Source organism: Drosophila melanogaster, chromosome 2L, assembly GCF_000001215.4.
Source record: "Drosophila melanogaster chromosome 2L".
Lineage (NCBI taxonomy): Eukaryota > Metazoa > Arthropoda > Insecta > Diptera > Drosophilidae > Drosophila > Drosophila melanogaster.
The window spans coordinates 4,876,849-4,891,866 of NT_033779.5; the positions used below are offsets into that span (position 1 = coordinate 4,876,849).

At 43.5% G+C, this 15,018-nt stretch overlaps 3 protein-coding genes and 1 pseudogene across 8 annotated transcripts; 2 read left to right on the forward strand and 2 right to left on the reverse strand.

The window, feature by feature from the left end:
- Window positions 1-42: 42 nt before the first annotated feature.
- On the reverse strand, window positions 43-6,259 carry Cf2 (Chorion factor 2). Of its 6 annotated transcripts, none has more exons than NM_001363925.1 (4): window positions 6,017-6,259; window positions 4,367-5,644; window positions 3,530-3,624; window positions 262-2,348 (listed from the first exon to the last, which is right to left on the reverse strand). In NM_001363925.1, exons 2-4 carry the CDS (start codon window positions 5,542-5,544, stop codon window positions 2,008-2,010), a joined length of 1,614 nt encoding a protein of 537 aa, NP_001350854.1. In that variant the 5' UTR covers window positions 5,545-5,644; window positions 6,017-6,259; the 3' UTR covers window positions 262-2,007. The 6 variants fall into 5 exon arrangements, with proteins under 6 accessions (NP_787977.2, NP_787978.1, NP_523474.1 ...); NM_175963.3 differs by having other exon boundaries at window positions 43-2,348; window positions 4,367-5,953; NM_175964.2 differs by having other exon boundaries at window positions 6,041-6,259.
- A 190-nt stretch (window positions 6,260-6,449) lies between these two features.
- On the forward strand, window positions 6,450-8,821 carry CG3008 (uncharacterized protein). The gene is made up of 3 exons (NM_135027.4): window positions 6,450-6,739; window positions 6,798-7,491; window positions 7,543-8,821. The coding sequence occupies exons 2-3, from the start codon at window positions 6,799-6,801 to the stop codon at window positions 8,659-8,661; spliced, it is 1,812 nt and encodes a 603-aa protein (NP_608871.1). The 5' UTR covers window positions 6,450-6,739; window position 6,798; the 3' UTR covers window positions 8,662-8,821.
- A 4,325-nt stretch (window positions 8,822-13,146) lies between these two features.
- Window positions 13,147-14,429, forward strand: CG15625 (uncharacterized protein). The gene is made up of 2 exons (NM_135028.3): window positions 13,147-13,519; window positions 13,581-14,429. The coding sequence occupies exons 1-2, from the start codon at window positions 13,229-13,231 to the stop codon at window positions 14,337-14,339; spliced, it is 1,050 nt and encodes a 349-aa protein (NP_608872.1). The 5' UTR covers window positions 13,147-13,228; the 3' UTR covers window positions 14,340-14,429.
- A 49-nt stretch (window positions 14,430-14,478) lies between these two features.
- CR45716 lies at window positions 14,479-14,997 on the reverse strand (annotated as a pseudogene).
- Window positions 14,998-15,018: the final 21 nt, after the last annotated feature.

Sequence of the window (15,018 nt, forward strand, 5' to 3'; positions counted from 1 at the left end):
AGGATATACATATATAAAAGATCCTGTTCGGTTTGTATATATAATCTTTCTACATGGTTGGACTTTATTTTGTATATATATAATTCCTTTTCATATAGTTTTAATTGAAATATTGCTCGAATATTTGCTAGATTTTGTCACGTAAATTTAGATTGCACGTACATACATTTATAATCGTAATATCTATTTATATATTTAATAATAATAAATTTTACAATTTTATTTCTAATTACTCACTTGCTCATGTTCGTGTTTCTGTTTCTGTGTGTCTGTTGTCTGGCTTCGTTTTTGGATTCGTGGCTAAGATCTAATACTAATAGTTAGTCGCTATTTAGTACGTATCGCATTCAACATGACTCATTCATTGGTAATCACTTACAGCAGAGTTAATTGGTTTTTTTTTTCAGTGTTGCGGTTAGTTAGGCGTTTCTTTTTTTTTTGCTGCATTTAGCGTTTTGCTGTTTGCTTTTGATCGTCAACTCTTCACGGTTTATTTAAAACTTAAAGAATTACAATAGTTTAGTACTTAGAATTTATTTTGGTTTTACATGCGCTGCGCATCGTTTGTTGCTGTGCTATGTGCCATTAGGTAGACAATTTGTTTGAGTGTATTATGCATTAATATTAGATACAGGTTTATATATTTGCATACTTTATAATTATATAACACTATGTTATAAAAATGTACATGGTTTTGGTTTTGCTACAGTTTTAGTTTAAGTTTTAGTCGATTTTAGTACGTACAACTCTTGCAAGTAATCATTTGCTGGTTTAAAAAAACGCGTTTAAGTAGTCGTAAAAATGATCAATCCATATTTATATATATTACAAAAACAACTTGAAGCTTTCTTTTTATCAAAAGTATCAATTGTGTAGATCGTTATGTTAATTTTTTTTTAATCTTCTAGTTTGGCGCATAAAGCTGTGTTGCGTTTAGCGTAGATTTCTCATTTCGATTTGCCTTAAATACTTTTTGTTTTGCGTTAAAAAATGCAAATTTTGTAAAATTAATTTCTTAGTTATGTTTTTCGTTATTCCTTTTTTTTTTAAAGTTTTATACAATCTCACTGTTTAGTTTAGTTTAGTTTAACAAACAAAAGCAGCGCTTTCAACTTAAATAATTTAAAAAATAAACAATGGTTAACATTCATCAATAAAAACAAGCTAAAATGATTAGATCATTTAGTTAATTAAAAGTAAATAAATTTTTAAAGCCAAAACAAACGAGATCCTGCTCGTGTGCAAATAATTGAGAAATGACTAAATTTCGTATTGGTCCTTTGTCATTTCCGCTACGAGTCGAAATTTTGAAAAACGTTCTTTCACGTAAAAATAAATAATTTTGTGTTGTTTTGAGTTCGAATAAAATAGATGTATAATTTATAAAAATAATTTAAGTTTTGCGCGTAGACATGAGTTTACCTTTTTCTTTTTGTTTTGCTGCTTTCAGTAACATTTACAAACAATTTAAGGAAGTAATAAAAATAATATTGCCACAAAGTATATGAGTAAAAATATTTTCTCTCTCTTTATAAATAATATATGTGTGTTGTGTGTAGTTTTGGGTGTGTGTGTGTTTGTGTGTGTGTCTGTATAGCGCCGCGCGTAAGTGAGTGTGCGCTATGGAGTCACCATATAAAATCTCATAGAATAACAAAATATTATATACGATATACATAGGTGTATAAAAAATAAAAATTGCAAAACATCTACATAACCAAATAGTAATAAGAATCAAAAATCGATTGCAATAACTTAAACATTCTACGAACTGTATGCTAATTTAGTACAAATCTGTTTCTGCTTCTGCTTCTGTGTTAACCGAACTGAAGGTATGTATCTAATTTAGTAATTTAATCTAGCAGCACTGCGAAGAGATTTGCCAGTCGTTGGTTGCAGTTGTTGCATCCGCTGCAGTTGCATAACTCCCGTCTACGTGAGTGTGTCTCGTCTTTGAAATGGTCTTTCATTTATGGTTTGCTCATCCCGTTTCCGCTGCAGTTCGTCCTAAGCCGATGCCGCAGCCGCCGCAGATGGCTTCTTGGGATCTGTATCCGTGTCGGCGGACAACGGCGGCGGCGCACCAGGACCAGAAGGATTTGGAGGATGAGTAGGAGGAGGAGGAGCGGCTGGGGCAGGAACGGGTAACTGGCGGCCACCGCCCGGCCTTCCCTAGAGCGGATGCAGCTTGGTCGTGTGCACAGTGAGGGCGCTGCGCTGCGTGAAGCGCTTGTCGCAATACGGACAGGTGTACGGCTTCTCGCCGGTGTGCGTCCGTATGTGCTTGGTCAGATAGTCCTTCACGCTGAAGGACTTCTCGCAGTAACCGCAGTGGAACGGCTTCTCTCCTGCAAAACAGCCACGATTGGCGAAACGGAGAAAGTTGGGATACTCGGTTAGCACATGTCGCTAGCACTTAGCCAGTTTGCTTGGTGCGTGCAGTACCAAAGGTTTGATTGATTGATTGATTGACTGAGAGTGGTGGATGTGTGGGTAGAGTAGATATGTATGCATATCAAATAGGTTTTGCACGTAATCAAACTATATATATATATTGATTATATATTAAATGTGTGTATATATTTGGTTGGTGTTTGTTAAAATGCATTCGAGAAATATTATTACGTAATGAGATGAGGCGGCGGGCGATACGGATTTGGATTATCATATTGCTTGGCTACCCTCACAGAAAGCTTTTGCTGAAAAATAGTTGATGATCTTTTCATATTTTCTCGTTCTGTGAGGGTATGTAAACTGTGACTCATACGATTCGTTATTTGTCGCTAATCGAAGGCGGCAAAAATTCAAGGCCCCGAATGTCACTTGCTGGAAATCGAATAGAAACTCGAACTAGACGCTTGATTATAATCTAAAATTAAGCTTTTGCAATGCAATCAAGATGAAAGATCTTAATATAGAAGCACACATAATCGAAACGTTATATTATTCATTTAATTGCACACTGATTTCACATTAATCATCTCAATTTCTCACTAATTACTATAATTCGATTATTTAGACTGTAATTAACGGAGAATATAATCTAGCAAGTGACATCCTGGCCAGATCTGAATCTTGGCCATTAGGTTGGGGATTTTTGCCGCCTTTTTTGGGCGTGGTTTTCTGCGCAGCCGCTGCGGCGGCTCGAGTCTGATGATCGAGCTTCGGCAGGACGACTGGCAGAGGTGAGAGAGATTGATATTGGTACTGATTGATCGAGATTGATTGATAGAGATTGAGCGAGTTTGTGTATGGCAAATGGAAATGGACTTGCATACAGAGGTTTCTCTTTTTTGAGTATTGCTGTTTTTTTTTTTTTTGCTCATCACGCTGAGGTGACAATTTACTGATCGATTGATTGGTTGATTGAAAAGTCGATTGATTGGTTGAGTTGATTGAGAGCTGATTGACTGACTGAATTGATTTGAAAAATATTGCTTCTCACCCGTGTGAGTCGTTAAATGTTTGTTCAGGTAATCCTTAACAGTGAACGCCCTGCCACAATAGCCACATCTAAATGGTTTCTCACCTGTATGTATGCGAGTGTGCTGTTTTAGTGTATTCGATTGAGTGAAGGACTTGCCGCAGTAGGAGCACGTGTAGGGGCGTTCTTTGGGCGTGGCGCTGTCGGAGTTGCGGTTCGGAGAGTGGAGATTCGAGAGTTAACAATTATTTATATTCATATTCACAAAATACCGCGCAGAAACGGAGAGGAAAAAGATACAGAGAGAGAGAGAGAGAGAGAGTGGGCGCGGGAGAAAAGAAAGAAATTTAAATTATATTATTAGTAACACTCGATTTAAAAATAAGTTGCAAAACAAACGACACACGAACGCATGGGCCTCGTCCCAGAGCTTCGAGGGCGCGCCCATGCGCCCAGCTGGCCCGAAGGAAATCAAAAATAATATATATATATATATATATACAAGGTGGTAAGATTATTGGGGTTAGTTCGGCGATCACGCCGCCCCAGTCGCAAAGGAAGACCCACAAAAAACTACGTGGGTATCCCCCCCTTTGAGCTAGAGCGGGCAATGCCTTGGAATGAATAACAGGTAATCCGGCAATGAGCTAGGAAGCATTCTTATCTTAAAGCATTGCAACTGAAAGCTTTCCTGGATGCAAAGACACTTAATCTTGTTGAGATTACACTGCGATCTATACTATATCTATCAATATTTTATAAATTCTTCTTTGCACGACAATATCCCATCACTTCTAACTAACTAACAAACTAACTACTATCATTAAAATATCTATAAGATCATCAAATGCCAGTTACTCGACTAGAGCTTTTAAAGTCGCTGTCCAGTAGCTATCATTGCCGGAATACCCAGTCCGTAAGATGCATATAAAATGGATTTACTCTGCTTCGCCTGTGTGTATCTTGCGGTGCATGGCCAGCGTGCCGGGCGTCTTGAAGGTCTTTGGACAATCCGGACATTTGTGCCGGATCTTGTGCGCCAGATCGGCAGGTACCGTTTGTGTGCCGACTAGCACACCCGAACTGGCCGGAGCGGGTACACCGGGATTGGCTTGTATGGCATAGACAGGCACAGAGTTGACAACATCACCACTGTCGCTCAGGCTGAGTGGCTCCTCCTTGATAATGACCTGCGGATGCGACACAATGGCGCCACCGTTGGCGTTCTTGTTTAGCTTGACGGTGAGTGGTGGCACCTTCAGCGCCACCTGGTCGCCGGCGAGATCCTGATCCTGCTGGTGATGGTGCACCTGCTGCTGTTGCGCCTGCTCCTGCATTTCACGCTGCTGCTGCTCCAGCAGTTCCTGCTGCTGCTGCTGCTGCTGTTGTTGTTGTTGGTGCTGTTGCTGATGGTGGTGCTCCGCCTGCAGTTGCTGCTGATGGTGCTGCTCCTCGGGCGTCAGTCTCATATCACGGGGCGCCATTGCCGGCAGCTGATCGTCGGGCGTCACCGCCGCCTCCTGCTGTTCCATAAAGCCCTGCTGTCCGGCAGCCAGCATGGCGGTGGTGCAAATGGAGCCGCACTGCGTGCATTTGTACTCGTTGGGCTGCTGGGTGGCCGAGTGGATGCCATAGATGCTGCACATAAGGCAGCGGGACAGGAAGGCGGGCGTCTGATGGGCCAGCCGATGGTGTTCGTCTAAATCGACGGCGTTGCCAAACTTTTCATCACAATTGAAGCAGGGGTGGCTGAGCTTGGGGTGCTGCTGTGCCTGCGGATGACCGCCGTCCAGCGTGGCAATGGCTCCCTGGGCGTTCAGCGTGATCCCGTGGCACAGCTGCATGTGATCCGCGACGTGCTGCGGTCGCTCAAACTGCTGGTGACACATGGGACAATAGTGCGGCGACACGTGCACATTGGGGTCCATGCTGAGATTGGGCAGAAAGGCTGTCTTCAGGGTGTCCATGTTGGCTATCACGGTGGCCACTTGGTGCGTGGGCGTGGCTGGGGCGGCGGTGGAGGTGGTGGCTGAGGAGGGGGGCGGCGGCGGCGGCGCTGGCGACTGATCCTCGGGGCGTGGCAGACGCTGTTCCTGTGGATTCGTGGTGGACTTTATCATTTCACTTCCGCTGGCGCTTGGAGAGTAATCGCTTCTTTTGGTTTGACTTGGTTAGTGGGCAGGAGCAGGAGCAATTGGCGGTTAAAGAAGGCGATATGCGCTGCAGGAGTAATAAAAATCATAATTACAGGCGGCCACAAGCGAATGTATGTGCAAGCGTGTGGGTGTGTGCTGGTGTGTATGTGTGTGTGTGTTCTTTGAGTCTGGCAGTCGCAAATTAGCAGGAACGAATTCGGAAATCACAAATTCACGAAATCTTCAGTCCCGATCTTCTGCATTTGACCCCCAATGTCCCCCCACAGCGGCTGGCGAAGAAGAGGAAGAAGGAGGAGGAGATGAAGAAGAAGAGGAGCGGGCAGCAGCAGCGGCAATGCGTTCGAATTGAAAATTTTTTTCAGTCTGTCATATTCTAAATTCGGAATTCTATTTTGATTGCTTTTTCGGTCTCTCGTTTTGTTTCCATCTTTCTTACCAGCGCACTGAATATTTACTGCACCTTGTTGTTGCTGGCGGCCGTTCGATTTTGTTGTATTTGGAGCGGGGGTCACGAAAATGCTGGGGCGGCCAATCAGTTTAATAACATTTTCTCCTTTGTACAACAAATAAACGTATATTAACAAAAAAAATTTTTCACTTTTATTATTATTTTTGGCGAAAAATGTACAACTACAACAAAAAGTATCGATTACTGGCATCGAAACTACGATGGCAACGTCGCTCTAGAACTGACGATGTGGCAACGCCCTTGCTAACGATATATTTTTCTGCCTTTTCCTAAAATATGACAAATAAAACGTTTTCTAAGTATGCAAATTAAAGTATAATATAACTTTAACTTAACGTTATAAAAATTGTAAGCAAAGCTTTCGATATTAGGAGTTCTTCTATTTCCAAATTTATCGGGTCTATCGTTCTGCGATAGCTCGATACTTTCATAAGCTGATAATTTCACAACAATTGGAAAAAGGATTGTTTGGAGAAATACAATAGAAATATTATTGCAACAAGGGTTGCAATTGGCTTCCCCTTATATTGGTCATCTATAGTGCCAAAACTGTCACTTGTCCTCCACCGCGGACATATCAGAGTCCACCTGCAACCCGCCGTTGGTCAGGATTTGGACAGAGGCTTGTTTGTAAACTGCCACAATTACCACCGATATAGAACTCGATCTTCTCAAGCCAAGTTCCAATAGGTTTGTGGAATCACAGCACCAAATTGTGATCTATATTGACTCTCTTTCGATTGTGCAGAATGTCGTCGCCATGGGTTAAGACCAGCGAGCCTGTGCAGCAGGTGAATCTGGCGGATATAATGTCGGAGCAATATGCCCACAAGTTGCACGACAAGGAGCTGCAGCGCCACACGGAGAAGCTGAAAAGACCGGACGAACAGATAGCACCCGTTTGGGGGTCGCAAGCCTCATCCCCGCCAGCGCCCAATGCGCAGAGTATCCAAAGTGATGCGGAGGATTGGGAGGATTACTCTGCGCTCCTCAATGACGAAGGAAACGTAGCGGAGGACATTCAGCTGCCGGAAGACAGCGATGCAGTTATTGCCCAGCTGTTGCAGTCCCAGTTCGATCACGAGTACAATGAGGAATTGCGTCGTATCGAGCGGCAGCAAAACAAGCAATCCAAGGTCACTGTTACCCTCAATAAGTTCCTACGTGATGGCGATGCAGAGTTCTTGCACGACACCGCGGAAGATGACTACGAAGAGGATGAATTGGAGCAACAGAAGCACGACTGGGATCGGTTCGAGGACAATGAACGGCAGCTTGACTCCATACCTCGCTGCGGCTTTAAAGTTAACAAGGAGGGCGAGATGATAACAAAGCACGATCCGCAGCTGTGCGCCGTGCGTAATGCCCAGCGCGTGATGTCCTTTCCGCCGGAGTTTCCCACCGGTGATGCTGCCGGTTTCGACATGAAGCTCTCCAATAAGGTTAGAAGCGGTCAGTTTTAAGCGATAATAAGACTTAAACGTACCTTTCAGGTGTTTAACCAACTACGAGCCCATTCTCGACGAGGCCGCTCCGACAAGCACGAGAAAGTGGCCACCGCGGAGATGGGATTGGATGCGGGTACACGTTTGCTGCTGTACAAGCTGATCAATAACCAAATACTGGAGCAGATCAACGGCATTATATCCACGGGCAAGGAGGCGGTCATCTTGCACGCCAATTCCGATGCGAACTATACGGGCAGCAACGAGCATGGTCACCAGAGTGGTGTGCTCGTTCCACCGCAGCTTTTGCCCCGGGAGTGTGCCATTAAAATCTTTAAAACCACGCTCAACGAGTTCAAGCAGCGCGATAGATACATCAAGGATGACTATCGGTTCAAGGATCGCTTTAGCAAACAAAACCACCGAGTGATTATCAATATGTGGGCCGAGAAGGAGATGCATAATCTGATGAGGATGCAAGCCATTGGCCTAAACGTTCCAGACGTTGTTGTGCTGAAGAAGCACGTGCTGGTAATGCGGTTCATCGGTGACAATCATAACGCTGCGCCCAAGTTAAAGGATGCCCGTCTGAGCGACGCGGAGCTGAGTTGCGCCTACGAAGAGATTGTGGCCGCGATGCACAAGTTGTACAATGAGGCGAAGCTGGTGCACGCCGATATGAGCGAATATAACATACTCTGGTTCGAGGGCAAGTGCTGGTTTATTGACGTGGCCCAGAGTGTCGAACCGAAGCATCCCAGTGCCCTGGAGTTCCTGATGAGGGATTGCGGCAACATTGTTAACTTCTTTGAACGACGCGGCCTGCCCAACATTTACACCAAGGAGCAGTTGTTCGAGTTTATTACGGGTCTCAATTCAGAGGTCCACACCGCCGCTCAGCTGGAGCAGATCCACACGCGTGGCGCTTCCATTAGCCAAGCCACTGCTCCGAATCAGGAGGAGTGCCCCGACGAACTGAAACCCTTGGAGTATCCCTTTGAGCTGGCCTGGGAAAAATCACAACAAGATCGCGCTGCTCAAAAGGCTCTGCAGCAAGCGCAGGATAATAACGATAACAAAACCGACACGGATAAGGATCAAGAGACCGATGACAATGAGAATGATAGTGACGACAAGGAAAAGATTAACAAAACTGCCAACCATTGAAACTTCTAAAGTGTGGACTCATTTAGTTTAGTTTTAAATTGATATTAACAGTTTGGTCACAGAGATTCCATAGTAAAAGATATGATGCTTGTAGTCAAGTAACTTGACTATAAAATATCCCTCGAAAAAAAGAATAAATTGTTTTGTTTTTCCACCCATGGAAACCTTTGCTTTGTATTTTAGAACTTATTTAAAATATTTTTTGGGTAACCTTCAACTCTTTTTTTTGTAGTGCGCTCCAATTTGCATTTGTTGCACTCATGTTGTTACGGATATTTCTCCTAATGGCTTTGATCTTGAATCGTTATTAATCAATTAAGATTAATGCAAATGTCAGGCTTCAATGGCCACACGCCCATCTTCCGAATCAGCTAACCCGACAATTGAACTCATTTGGTGCGCAGTTTTCCCCATTAATTGGGAGATTTGTCGGTTCAATCGAATCTCCGATCAGATGATTACGTATAAAAATGCCATACCCAGTGCACACGATTCTGGGTTGTCGATCTGACGGAACTAGTACATCTATCTGTCCGAGAATAGTCTGGATGCGTTTGCGAAACTGGACTTTGCAAAATATTGTAGTTCAAGTGTGACGTCAGAATCCAGTTGCGAGCAGTTCAGTGCGTATACATATATGTATATTGTAAATGATTCTGTTGCGTTCAGTATAGCTAGAGATTCAAAGTCTGCTTTGGCTTACTCTTCCTTATCATTAGGGAACTTTAAAAACAATATATATTTCGCTTAATTGTGTCTGTGTTTTGATTAAATAATAGTTGCAAACAGTTCTAGATTTCTGTGACCCATTTCTTTGAATACTATTTTTAAGGTTAGAGGATCCAAAAACAGCGTTGCATTTTTGGCTTTCAAATCGAAAACCGTTAGATGCGAATTTCCGTTTCCGCCACAGCATCTGCAATTTGAGTTCAATTTCAATTGATTCGCATTCGCTGTTGTTGTGCACCCGTCAATCAAAATGGAACTTTCTTTCGATCATCAGCACACGCTGCAGTGAATCCATCTATTATTTGTTGTTTATTTGCGGCGCTTGCAAGCGGAAAATATTATTTATTTTTGATTTCTGATTGAGTGCAGCCCACTTGACGTTGGCAACAGCAGATCTGAACAAATCGCCTTCTATTAGCGACTCTTGAAATTGTGATACGAGTGCTACAGCACCACATACATATATGCGTAATATACATACATATGTATATATCTGTGGCTATATGTAAGTCGGCGCCCCACACATAGACGCCATTAGGGGGCCCGACTTCGCGTGATGGTGATGCACAGCGTCGAAAGGGAGGGGAACCGAATGGGAGCCAAGTAGCGTGGGGATGGAGGTTGAAAATAGACGCACCAAAAACACGAGTTGGAGCTGCCAACACAGTGCTGTATAAAATATCATACATATGTATGTATGTTCCCCAATAAAACGAAATCATGTGGCGAAATAAATGTGTCATTCGCATTTGAAATCGAAAAATAATAAACACTGTGAAAATGTTTTGAACTTAAAACTTAAGTAGCAAGAATTGTTCTATACATATTTCCTATAGCATCCTTTTAACTTTATGATATTATTATTATTATCTCTATGCGTCAGCAATGATCTTTCAAGTTATCTTGTACAAAGATTTCTAAGAAATTGTACGAATTTCGTGGAATTTCGAAATTAAAGGAGCACTTGAAAACCAGCTTTCATTGTGGGGCAACGAAAAAAGCACGAATAACAAGTCAAAGCAATAATCATAAAGGCAGGCAGAAAGAAGTGTGCAAAAAAAAAAAATGGCCAATGAAGGAAAGCGAAAAATACCAAACAAGGCTATAAACTCAGACATTGCGTTTGGATCATCAATTAAAATGTGCCGGGCATGTAATCAGGCGCACCAACTCGGATTCCAAACATCAGTGTCCAGTCCACGCTCCTCCACGGGTGAAAAAGTGGGTTGAACTAGGCAAGAAATTAATTAGGATCACAGAGAAAAAAGTATGCAACTGAGATCTATATTATTATTATTCATAAATCTTAAAAGGCATTGGCAAAAAGGCATGTGCTGCAGAAAAACTACTTTCGAAACTAGAAAATGTTCTGAAAAATTAGAATCTTATTTTGCTGGCAGCATTTTCTTCAGGTGTAGCCAGTCACTCACACACACACACATACACACGCGCCACTTGACAGTGCGAAGAGGAAGAGAGGAGGAGACCGAAAACTTCGAAGGAGGCTCGTCGTGATCTTGGGGCCGCTGCTCTGGTGCTGTCGCAGTCGCCATCACCATCTCTGTCGCAGTCGCTGCCTCTGCCGACGCAATCGTGATCGAACTGACCTCAAGTGGTCGCAGACGCCCCCCTTCCCGTTTTTATCACTCCCCAGCAACTCACACGCACACACACACATGCTTTCGCATACACGGGATGTGCGCAGACTGGAATTTGCGCGTTTAAAGTTAACAATTTATTTGCATTATTAATTTTCATGTTGGAGCTACACTCAAAGAAATCAATATGAAACGGATGTAGGTATATTATAGAAGTATTTTAAGTATTTTAATTCTTAATGTGTACATAGTATACATAGTTTAGTATTTGAATTGAAAATGGATTCAATACCTACTGCACTTACGCAGAGATTTTTTCCAGTGCACCATTGCAAGTCAAGTGATTCGCCTCCTCTGATCTTCCGCTGCTCGACTTGAACACTTGGGCACTTGGACAGTTGGACACTTGGACAGTTGGGCACTTGGACAGTTGGGCTGTTGGACGGCGGCGTCTTCTATTTTAGGTCTAAGTTGTTAACTAGTAAACTAGTTGCTGGCATGGAACGCGGGCATGTAATTCAAGTTAGCTACAAAAATAGGACCTTTAATTTATTGTTACCACCATTCCATTGTCCGTCCTTACATGGTCATATCATTTTCATTTTCCATGGTGGCGCATCCACACGCCCCCCGTTTCCCCGCCCCAACCTTGCCGTTTAATCGCCGACTTCAGCGAAAGTGAAATCTTCTGTGCTCTAAGATGCCAGTTCAGTGGCCCCCAGGTACAGTAGACAAAAAGGTACAAAATGTGTGTCAAAAAGTTGAAAAATGAATTGTCATATATTTTGCGAAAAATGCTAGTAAAACGAGAGATATTCATTTAATGACCTACGTTTATTTACAACTTTGCAGTCGTAAATCTTACTTTGTGTTCGTCATTGGGTTGTTAAACCTGTGTTTAATGCACTCCCGTATTTTGAATAAGCTTAAAAATTAAGTGGTTAATATTAATTACAGAAATAATGTGTAAAAAATCATTGCATACTTCTAGGTATGTGAAGAGTCATCTTAAATTAGTGCAAGCAAACTATTGAAATTGTTCTAGTTAAATGAGCGGATTCTTTTTATAGAGTGCTCACTGTACGCATGAATATGGACCCATTAATTGGTTGCCCGAGCAATTGGGGTATAATTACCATAACTTCCCCCTGGGACGACACTACGACGATCCGAGTAAATTATAAGCCAGGCAGGCACATTGCCACGCCCACTACGTCGCCAACTACGCCCTCGCCCATCGCGACGCCCAAATCCATTAAATACTAGGGAACCGTGCTTAGTGTCGAAATGTTTAAAATAAAAAACCGAATCTTCGTGCTAAAAACATGCGCAAACAGACCTAATTGATGTGCTGAAAACAAAACAAGAAAAAAACCTTTCGAATTGTCATCACACTTTTTAAGGCGAAAAACTGTTGCAAAAATAATAATAAAAATTGACAGGCACATGCTAATGACGGTAAGCGTTCGTCCAAAATGAACCTGATGAGGTTTATTGGGCTTTTGCTTGATTACAATACACCAAAATGATCGAAATGGCCAAAAACGTGTTTCCATTAAAGCCACCTCCGATATGTCCGTCACGTGAGACGATCGCAACGAATCGGCGATGATTCAGCGATCCAAACGATTTCTATATGCATATACATATATATATACATATACGTATGTATTCATATATTCATTAATAAACCGCAAACATATTCGCTGTCAGGTATCCGAACTGAAGGCGTTTACCCTTGACCATGTTTTGACAACAACCACCATCAGCACATGGCCAGCATGGAGGAACCGAACACCGTTAGGAGTCGGAACAACCCAATCCCGAACGAGAACAATCCCAAAAAATCGATCTATTACCATCTACCTGGGTCCATAACTCACGTTTGTGGCATGTGCTGATTGAGGGACAGATGTTTGCGACGCGGGTTCGTTGCCATGGGTATGCCATTTGGATGGATATCTATCTACCTGGCCTGGACGCGTCCAGATTTCTCCAGATTCGCACACGAAACGTGCTGGCGAATTGGTAATACGAAGCCCTTCAAAAGCGACATTGTCAGCTTGAAACCGCCAGAATATAACATGATACTCTATAAGAAAGTCAAAATATAATATAGTAAAGATCCGAAAGGCTTTCCACCATCTATCATACTATTTCACGTTTTTCGTTATACCATATTTAATAAAACAAAACAATCCAGTAAAAGACTCTAAGATTGTTTGCTAAATTTATGCAAGATGCCCTATCTATATGGAATAGCGGACACCAAGTTCCTCCACCAGAAGGTGAAAAAGAAGACAAAGATCCGTTCGGATATGGCACCCACCAAGTTCCAACGGAATGAGTTCCTAAAGGGCTGTCCCAAGTACGATGGGGACGATATACCCATACAGTTCAGGACGACACCCGATTCTCTCGTGGAACTGAGCATCATTGTGGTGGACAAGCTGCCATTGCCTTCGATATTCGAATGGGATGACATGGACATCAGGCGCTGGATCAATGGCTACGGATATCCACAGTACATGGTGGGTAATAGACCATAGATTTGGCTCTAGTTTCATAAGATGATCACCTCGCTCATTTCAGAACACTTTCCGGGTGAACATGATCACGGGTCGCAAGCTACTGCTCCTGGACGCCTCCGCTCTGTGTGCGATGAACATCAAGAATTTCGATCACATCCGTCACATATCCTATGGCATCCGTATGCTCTTCCACTTCGAGCTGACGAAGTTCTCATCCAGCATCTCGCTGCCGGACGAGAAGCCCAATGAGCTGTACCTGCTGTTCCACACGCAGACCGGAGTAAACTATGACGAGGTGCGCAGGAGTGATCTCTACCGACGGATGCAGATGCTACGGGAGCGGGCCCGCAACCTGGACCACTGGGATCTACTGTACCTGTGGCTGCGCCACGAGCAGGAGCGCAAGTACAAGGAGCTCATCGGCATGGTACCGCGCTTCACGATGTACAAGTGCGAGGAGGCGGCAAAGCCGCCGGAGGAACCCGAGGACATGGAACCCGAGGAACTCATGTGCATGACCTGCATTCCGCCGTGCGACTGCGACTGGACCGCACGGGATCTCCGGCTGCCGTGGCGATTGGAGTGCCTGCCGCCCATGCTGGAAACCACCATGAGCAAGTGGAACGCCTTGCAGGCGCAGTGCTCCACCTGCATCCCGCCGTGCGAGTGCCGCTGGCCACCGCGATTCTATCTCACGGGCACCGTCATTCGCTGCCTGCAGCAGCGGTTCCCGGAGAAGTTCTGCCCCATCTTCGACGAACGGTACAGGGCCTCGCCGCGACCCAGTCTCGTGGAGCGCTGGACGCGATTCTCCATTTGATGCGGTACTTTTTATTTCATAGATATGGTATTCTATATTTAAGCTATGTAAAGATCACAGTTTATATCACAAAGACAAGTTCTGAATGCGAAAATTTGTGGAATTTCATCATGCTTGCAGACTGATCTGCTCTTGGCATCTTAGCTTCTCGTCCAAATAAGCTATTAATAAAAAAAAAAATCTGTCAAAACAAAAAACCACTGATGTTTCAAAATTGCCGCGTAAATTGAGCACTTGGTACCGTTTTGCTGTATCGGCAGCAGTTTTTTGTGCCGAATCGTGTGCTGATAAGCACTTTTGGCTACGCATGGCAAATGGGTATCAACTATCCGCTGCGATTCGACGCGATCCCAGCTGGAAATGGAAGCGGGCAAATCCACGGAGTGACGATCTTTAGATGACCAGCACTTGAATACAGATCGCATCATCTTCAGGAATCCTGTGTCCTTTGGGTTGGGTTTATCCAATCCGCGCTGCACGCGAATCTTCATCACCGAAATAAGCTCCTGTCATCTGAATCTGAATGAAGGTCGGCGAATGGAGTAAGATTGTTATTCGAATTTAACTCAATTTTGAACTAACACTATTCTCATCAAAGATGGTAATGCTGCTGAGCAAAACAGACGTCAGCAGAAGCAGCAAAAGAAATAACAACAGAAATAACAGCAGCAGCAGCGAC

Bases quoted from the DNA above. Each gene is read 5' to 3' on its own strand.
- Cf2 (NM_078750.4), bottom strand. From the start codon at position 5,544: ATGATAAAGTCCACCACGAATCCACAGGAACAGCGTCTGCCACGCCCC. The intron at 3,625-4,366 runs GTAAATCCATTT...CAACTCCGACAG, and splicing joins ATACACACAGGCGAAGCAGA to CGCCACGCCCAAAGAACGCC. The intron at 2,349-3,445 runs GTGAGAAGCAAT...GCTGTTTTGCAG, and splicing joins ACATTTAACGACTCACACGG to GAGAGAAGCCGTTCCACTGC.
- CG3008 (NM_135027.4), top strand. From the start codon at position 6,799: ATGTCGTCGCCATGGGTTAAGACCAGCGAGCCTGTGCAGCAGGTGAAT. The intron at 7,492-7,542 runs GTTAGAAGCGGT...CGTACCTTTCAG, and splicing joins ACATGAAGCTCTCCAATAAG to GTGTTTAACCAACTACGAGC.
- CG15625 (NM_135028.3), top strand. From the start codon at position 13,229: ATGCCCTATCTATATGGAATAGCGGACACCAAGTTCCTCCACCAGAAG. The intron at 13,520-13,580 runs GTGGGTAATAGA...CGCTCATTTCAG, and splicing joins ACGGATATCCACAGTACATG to AACACTTTCCGGGTGAACAT.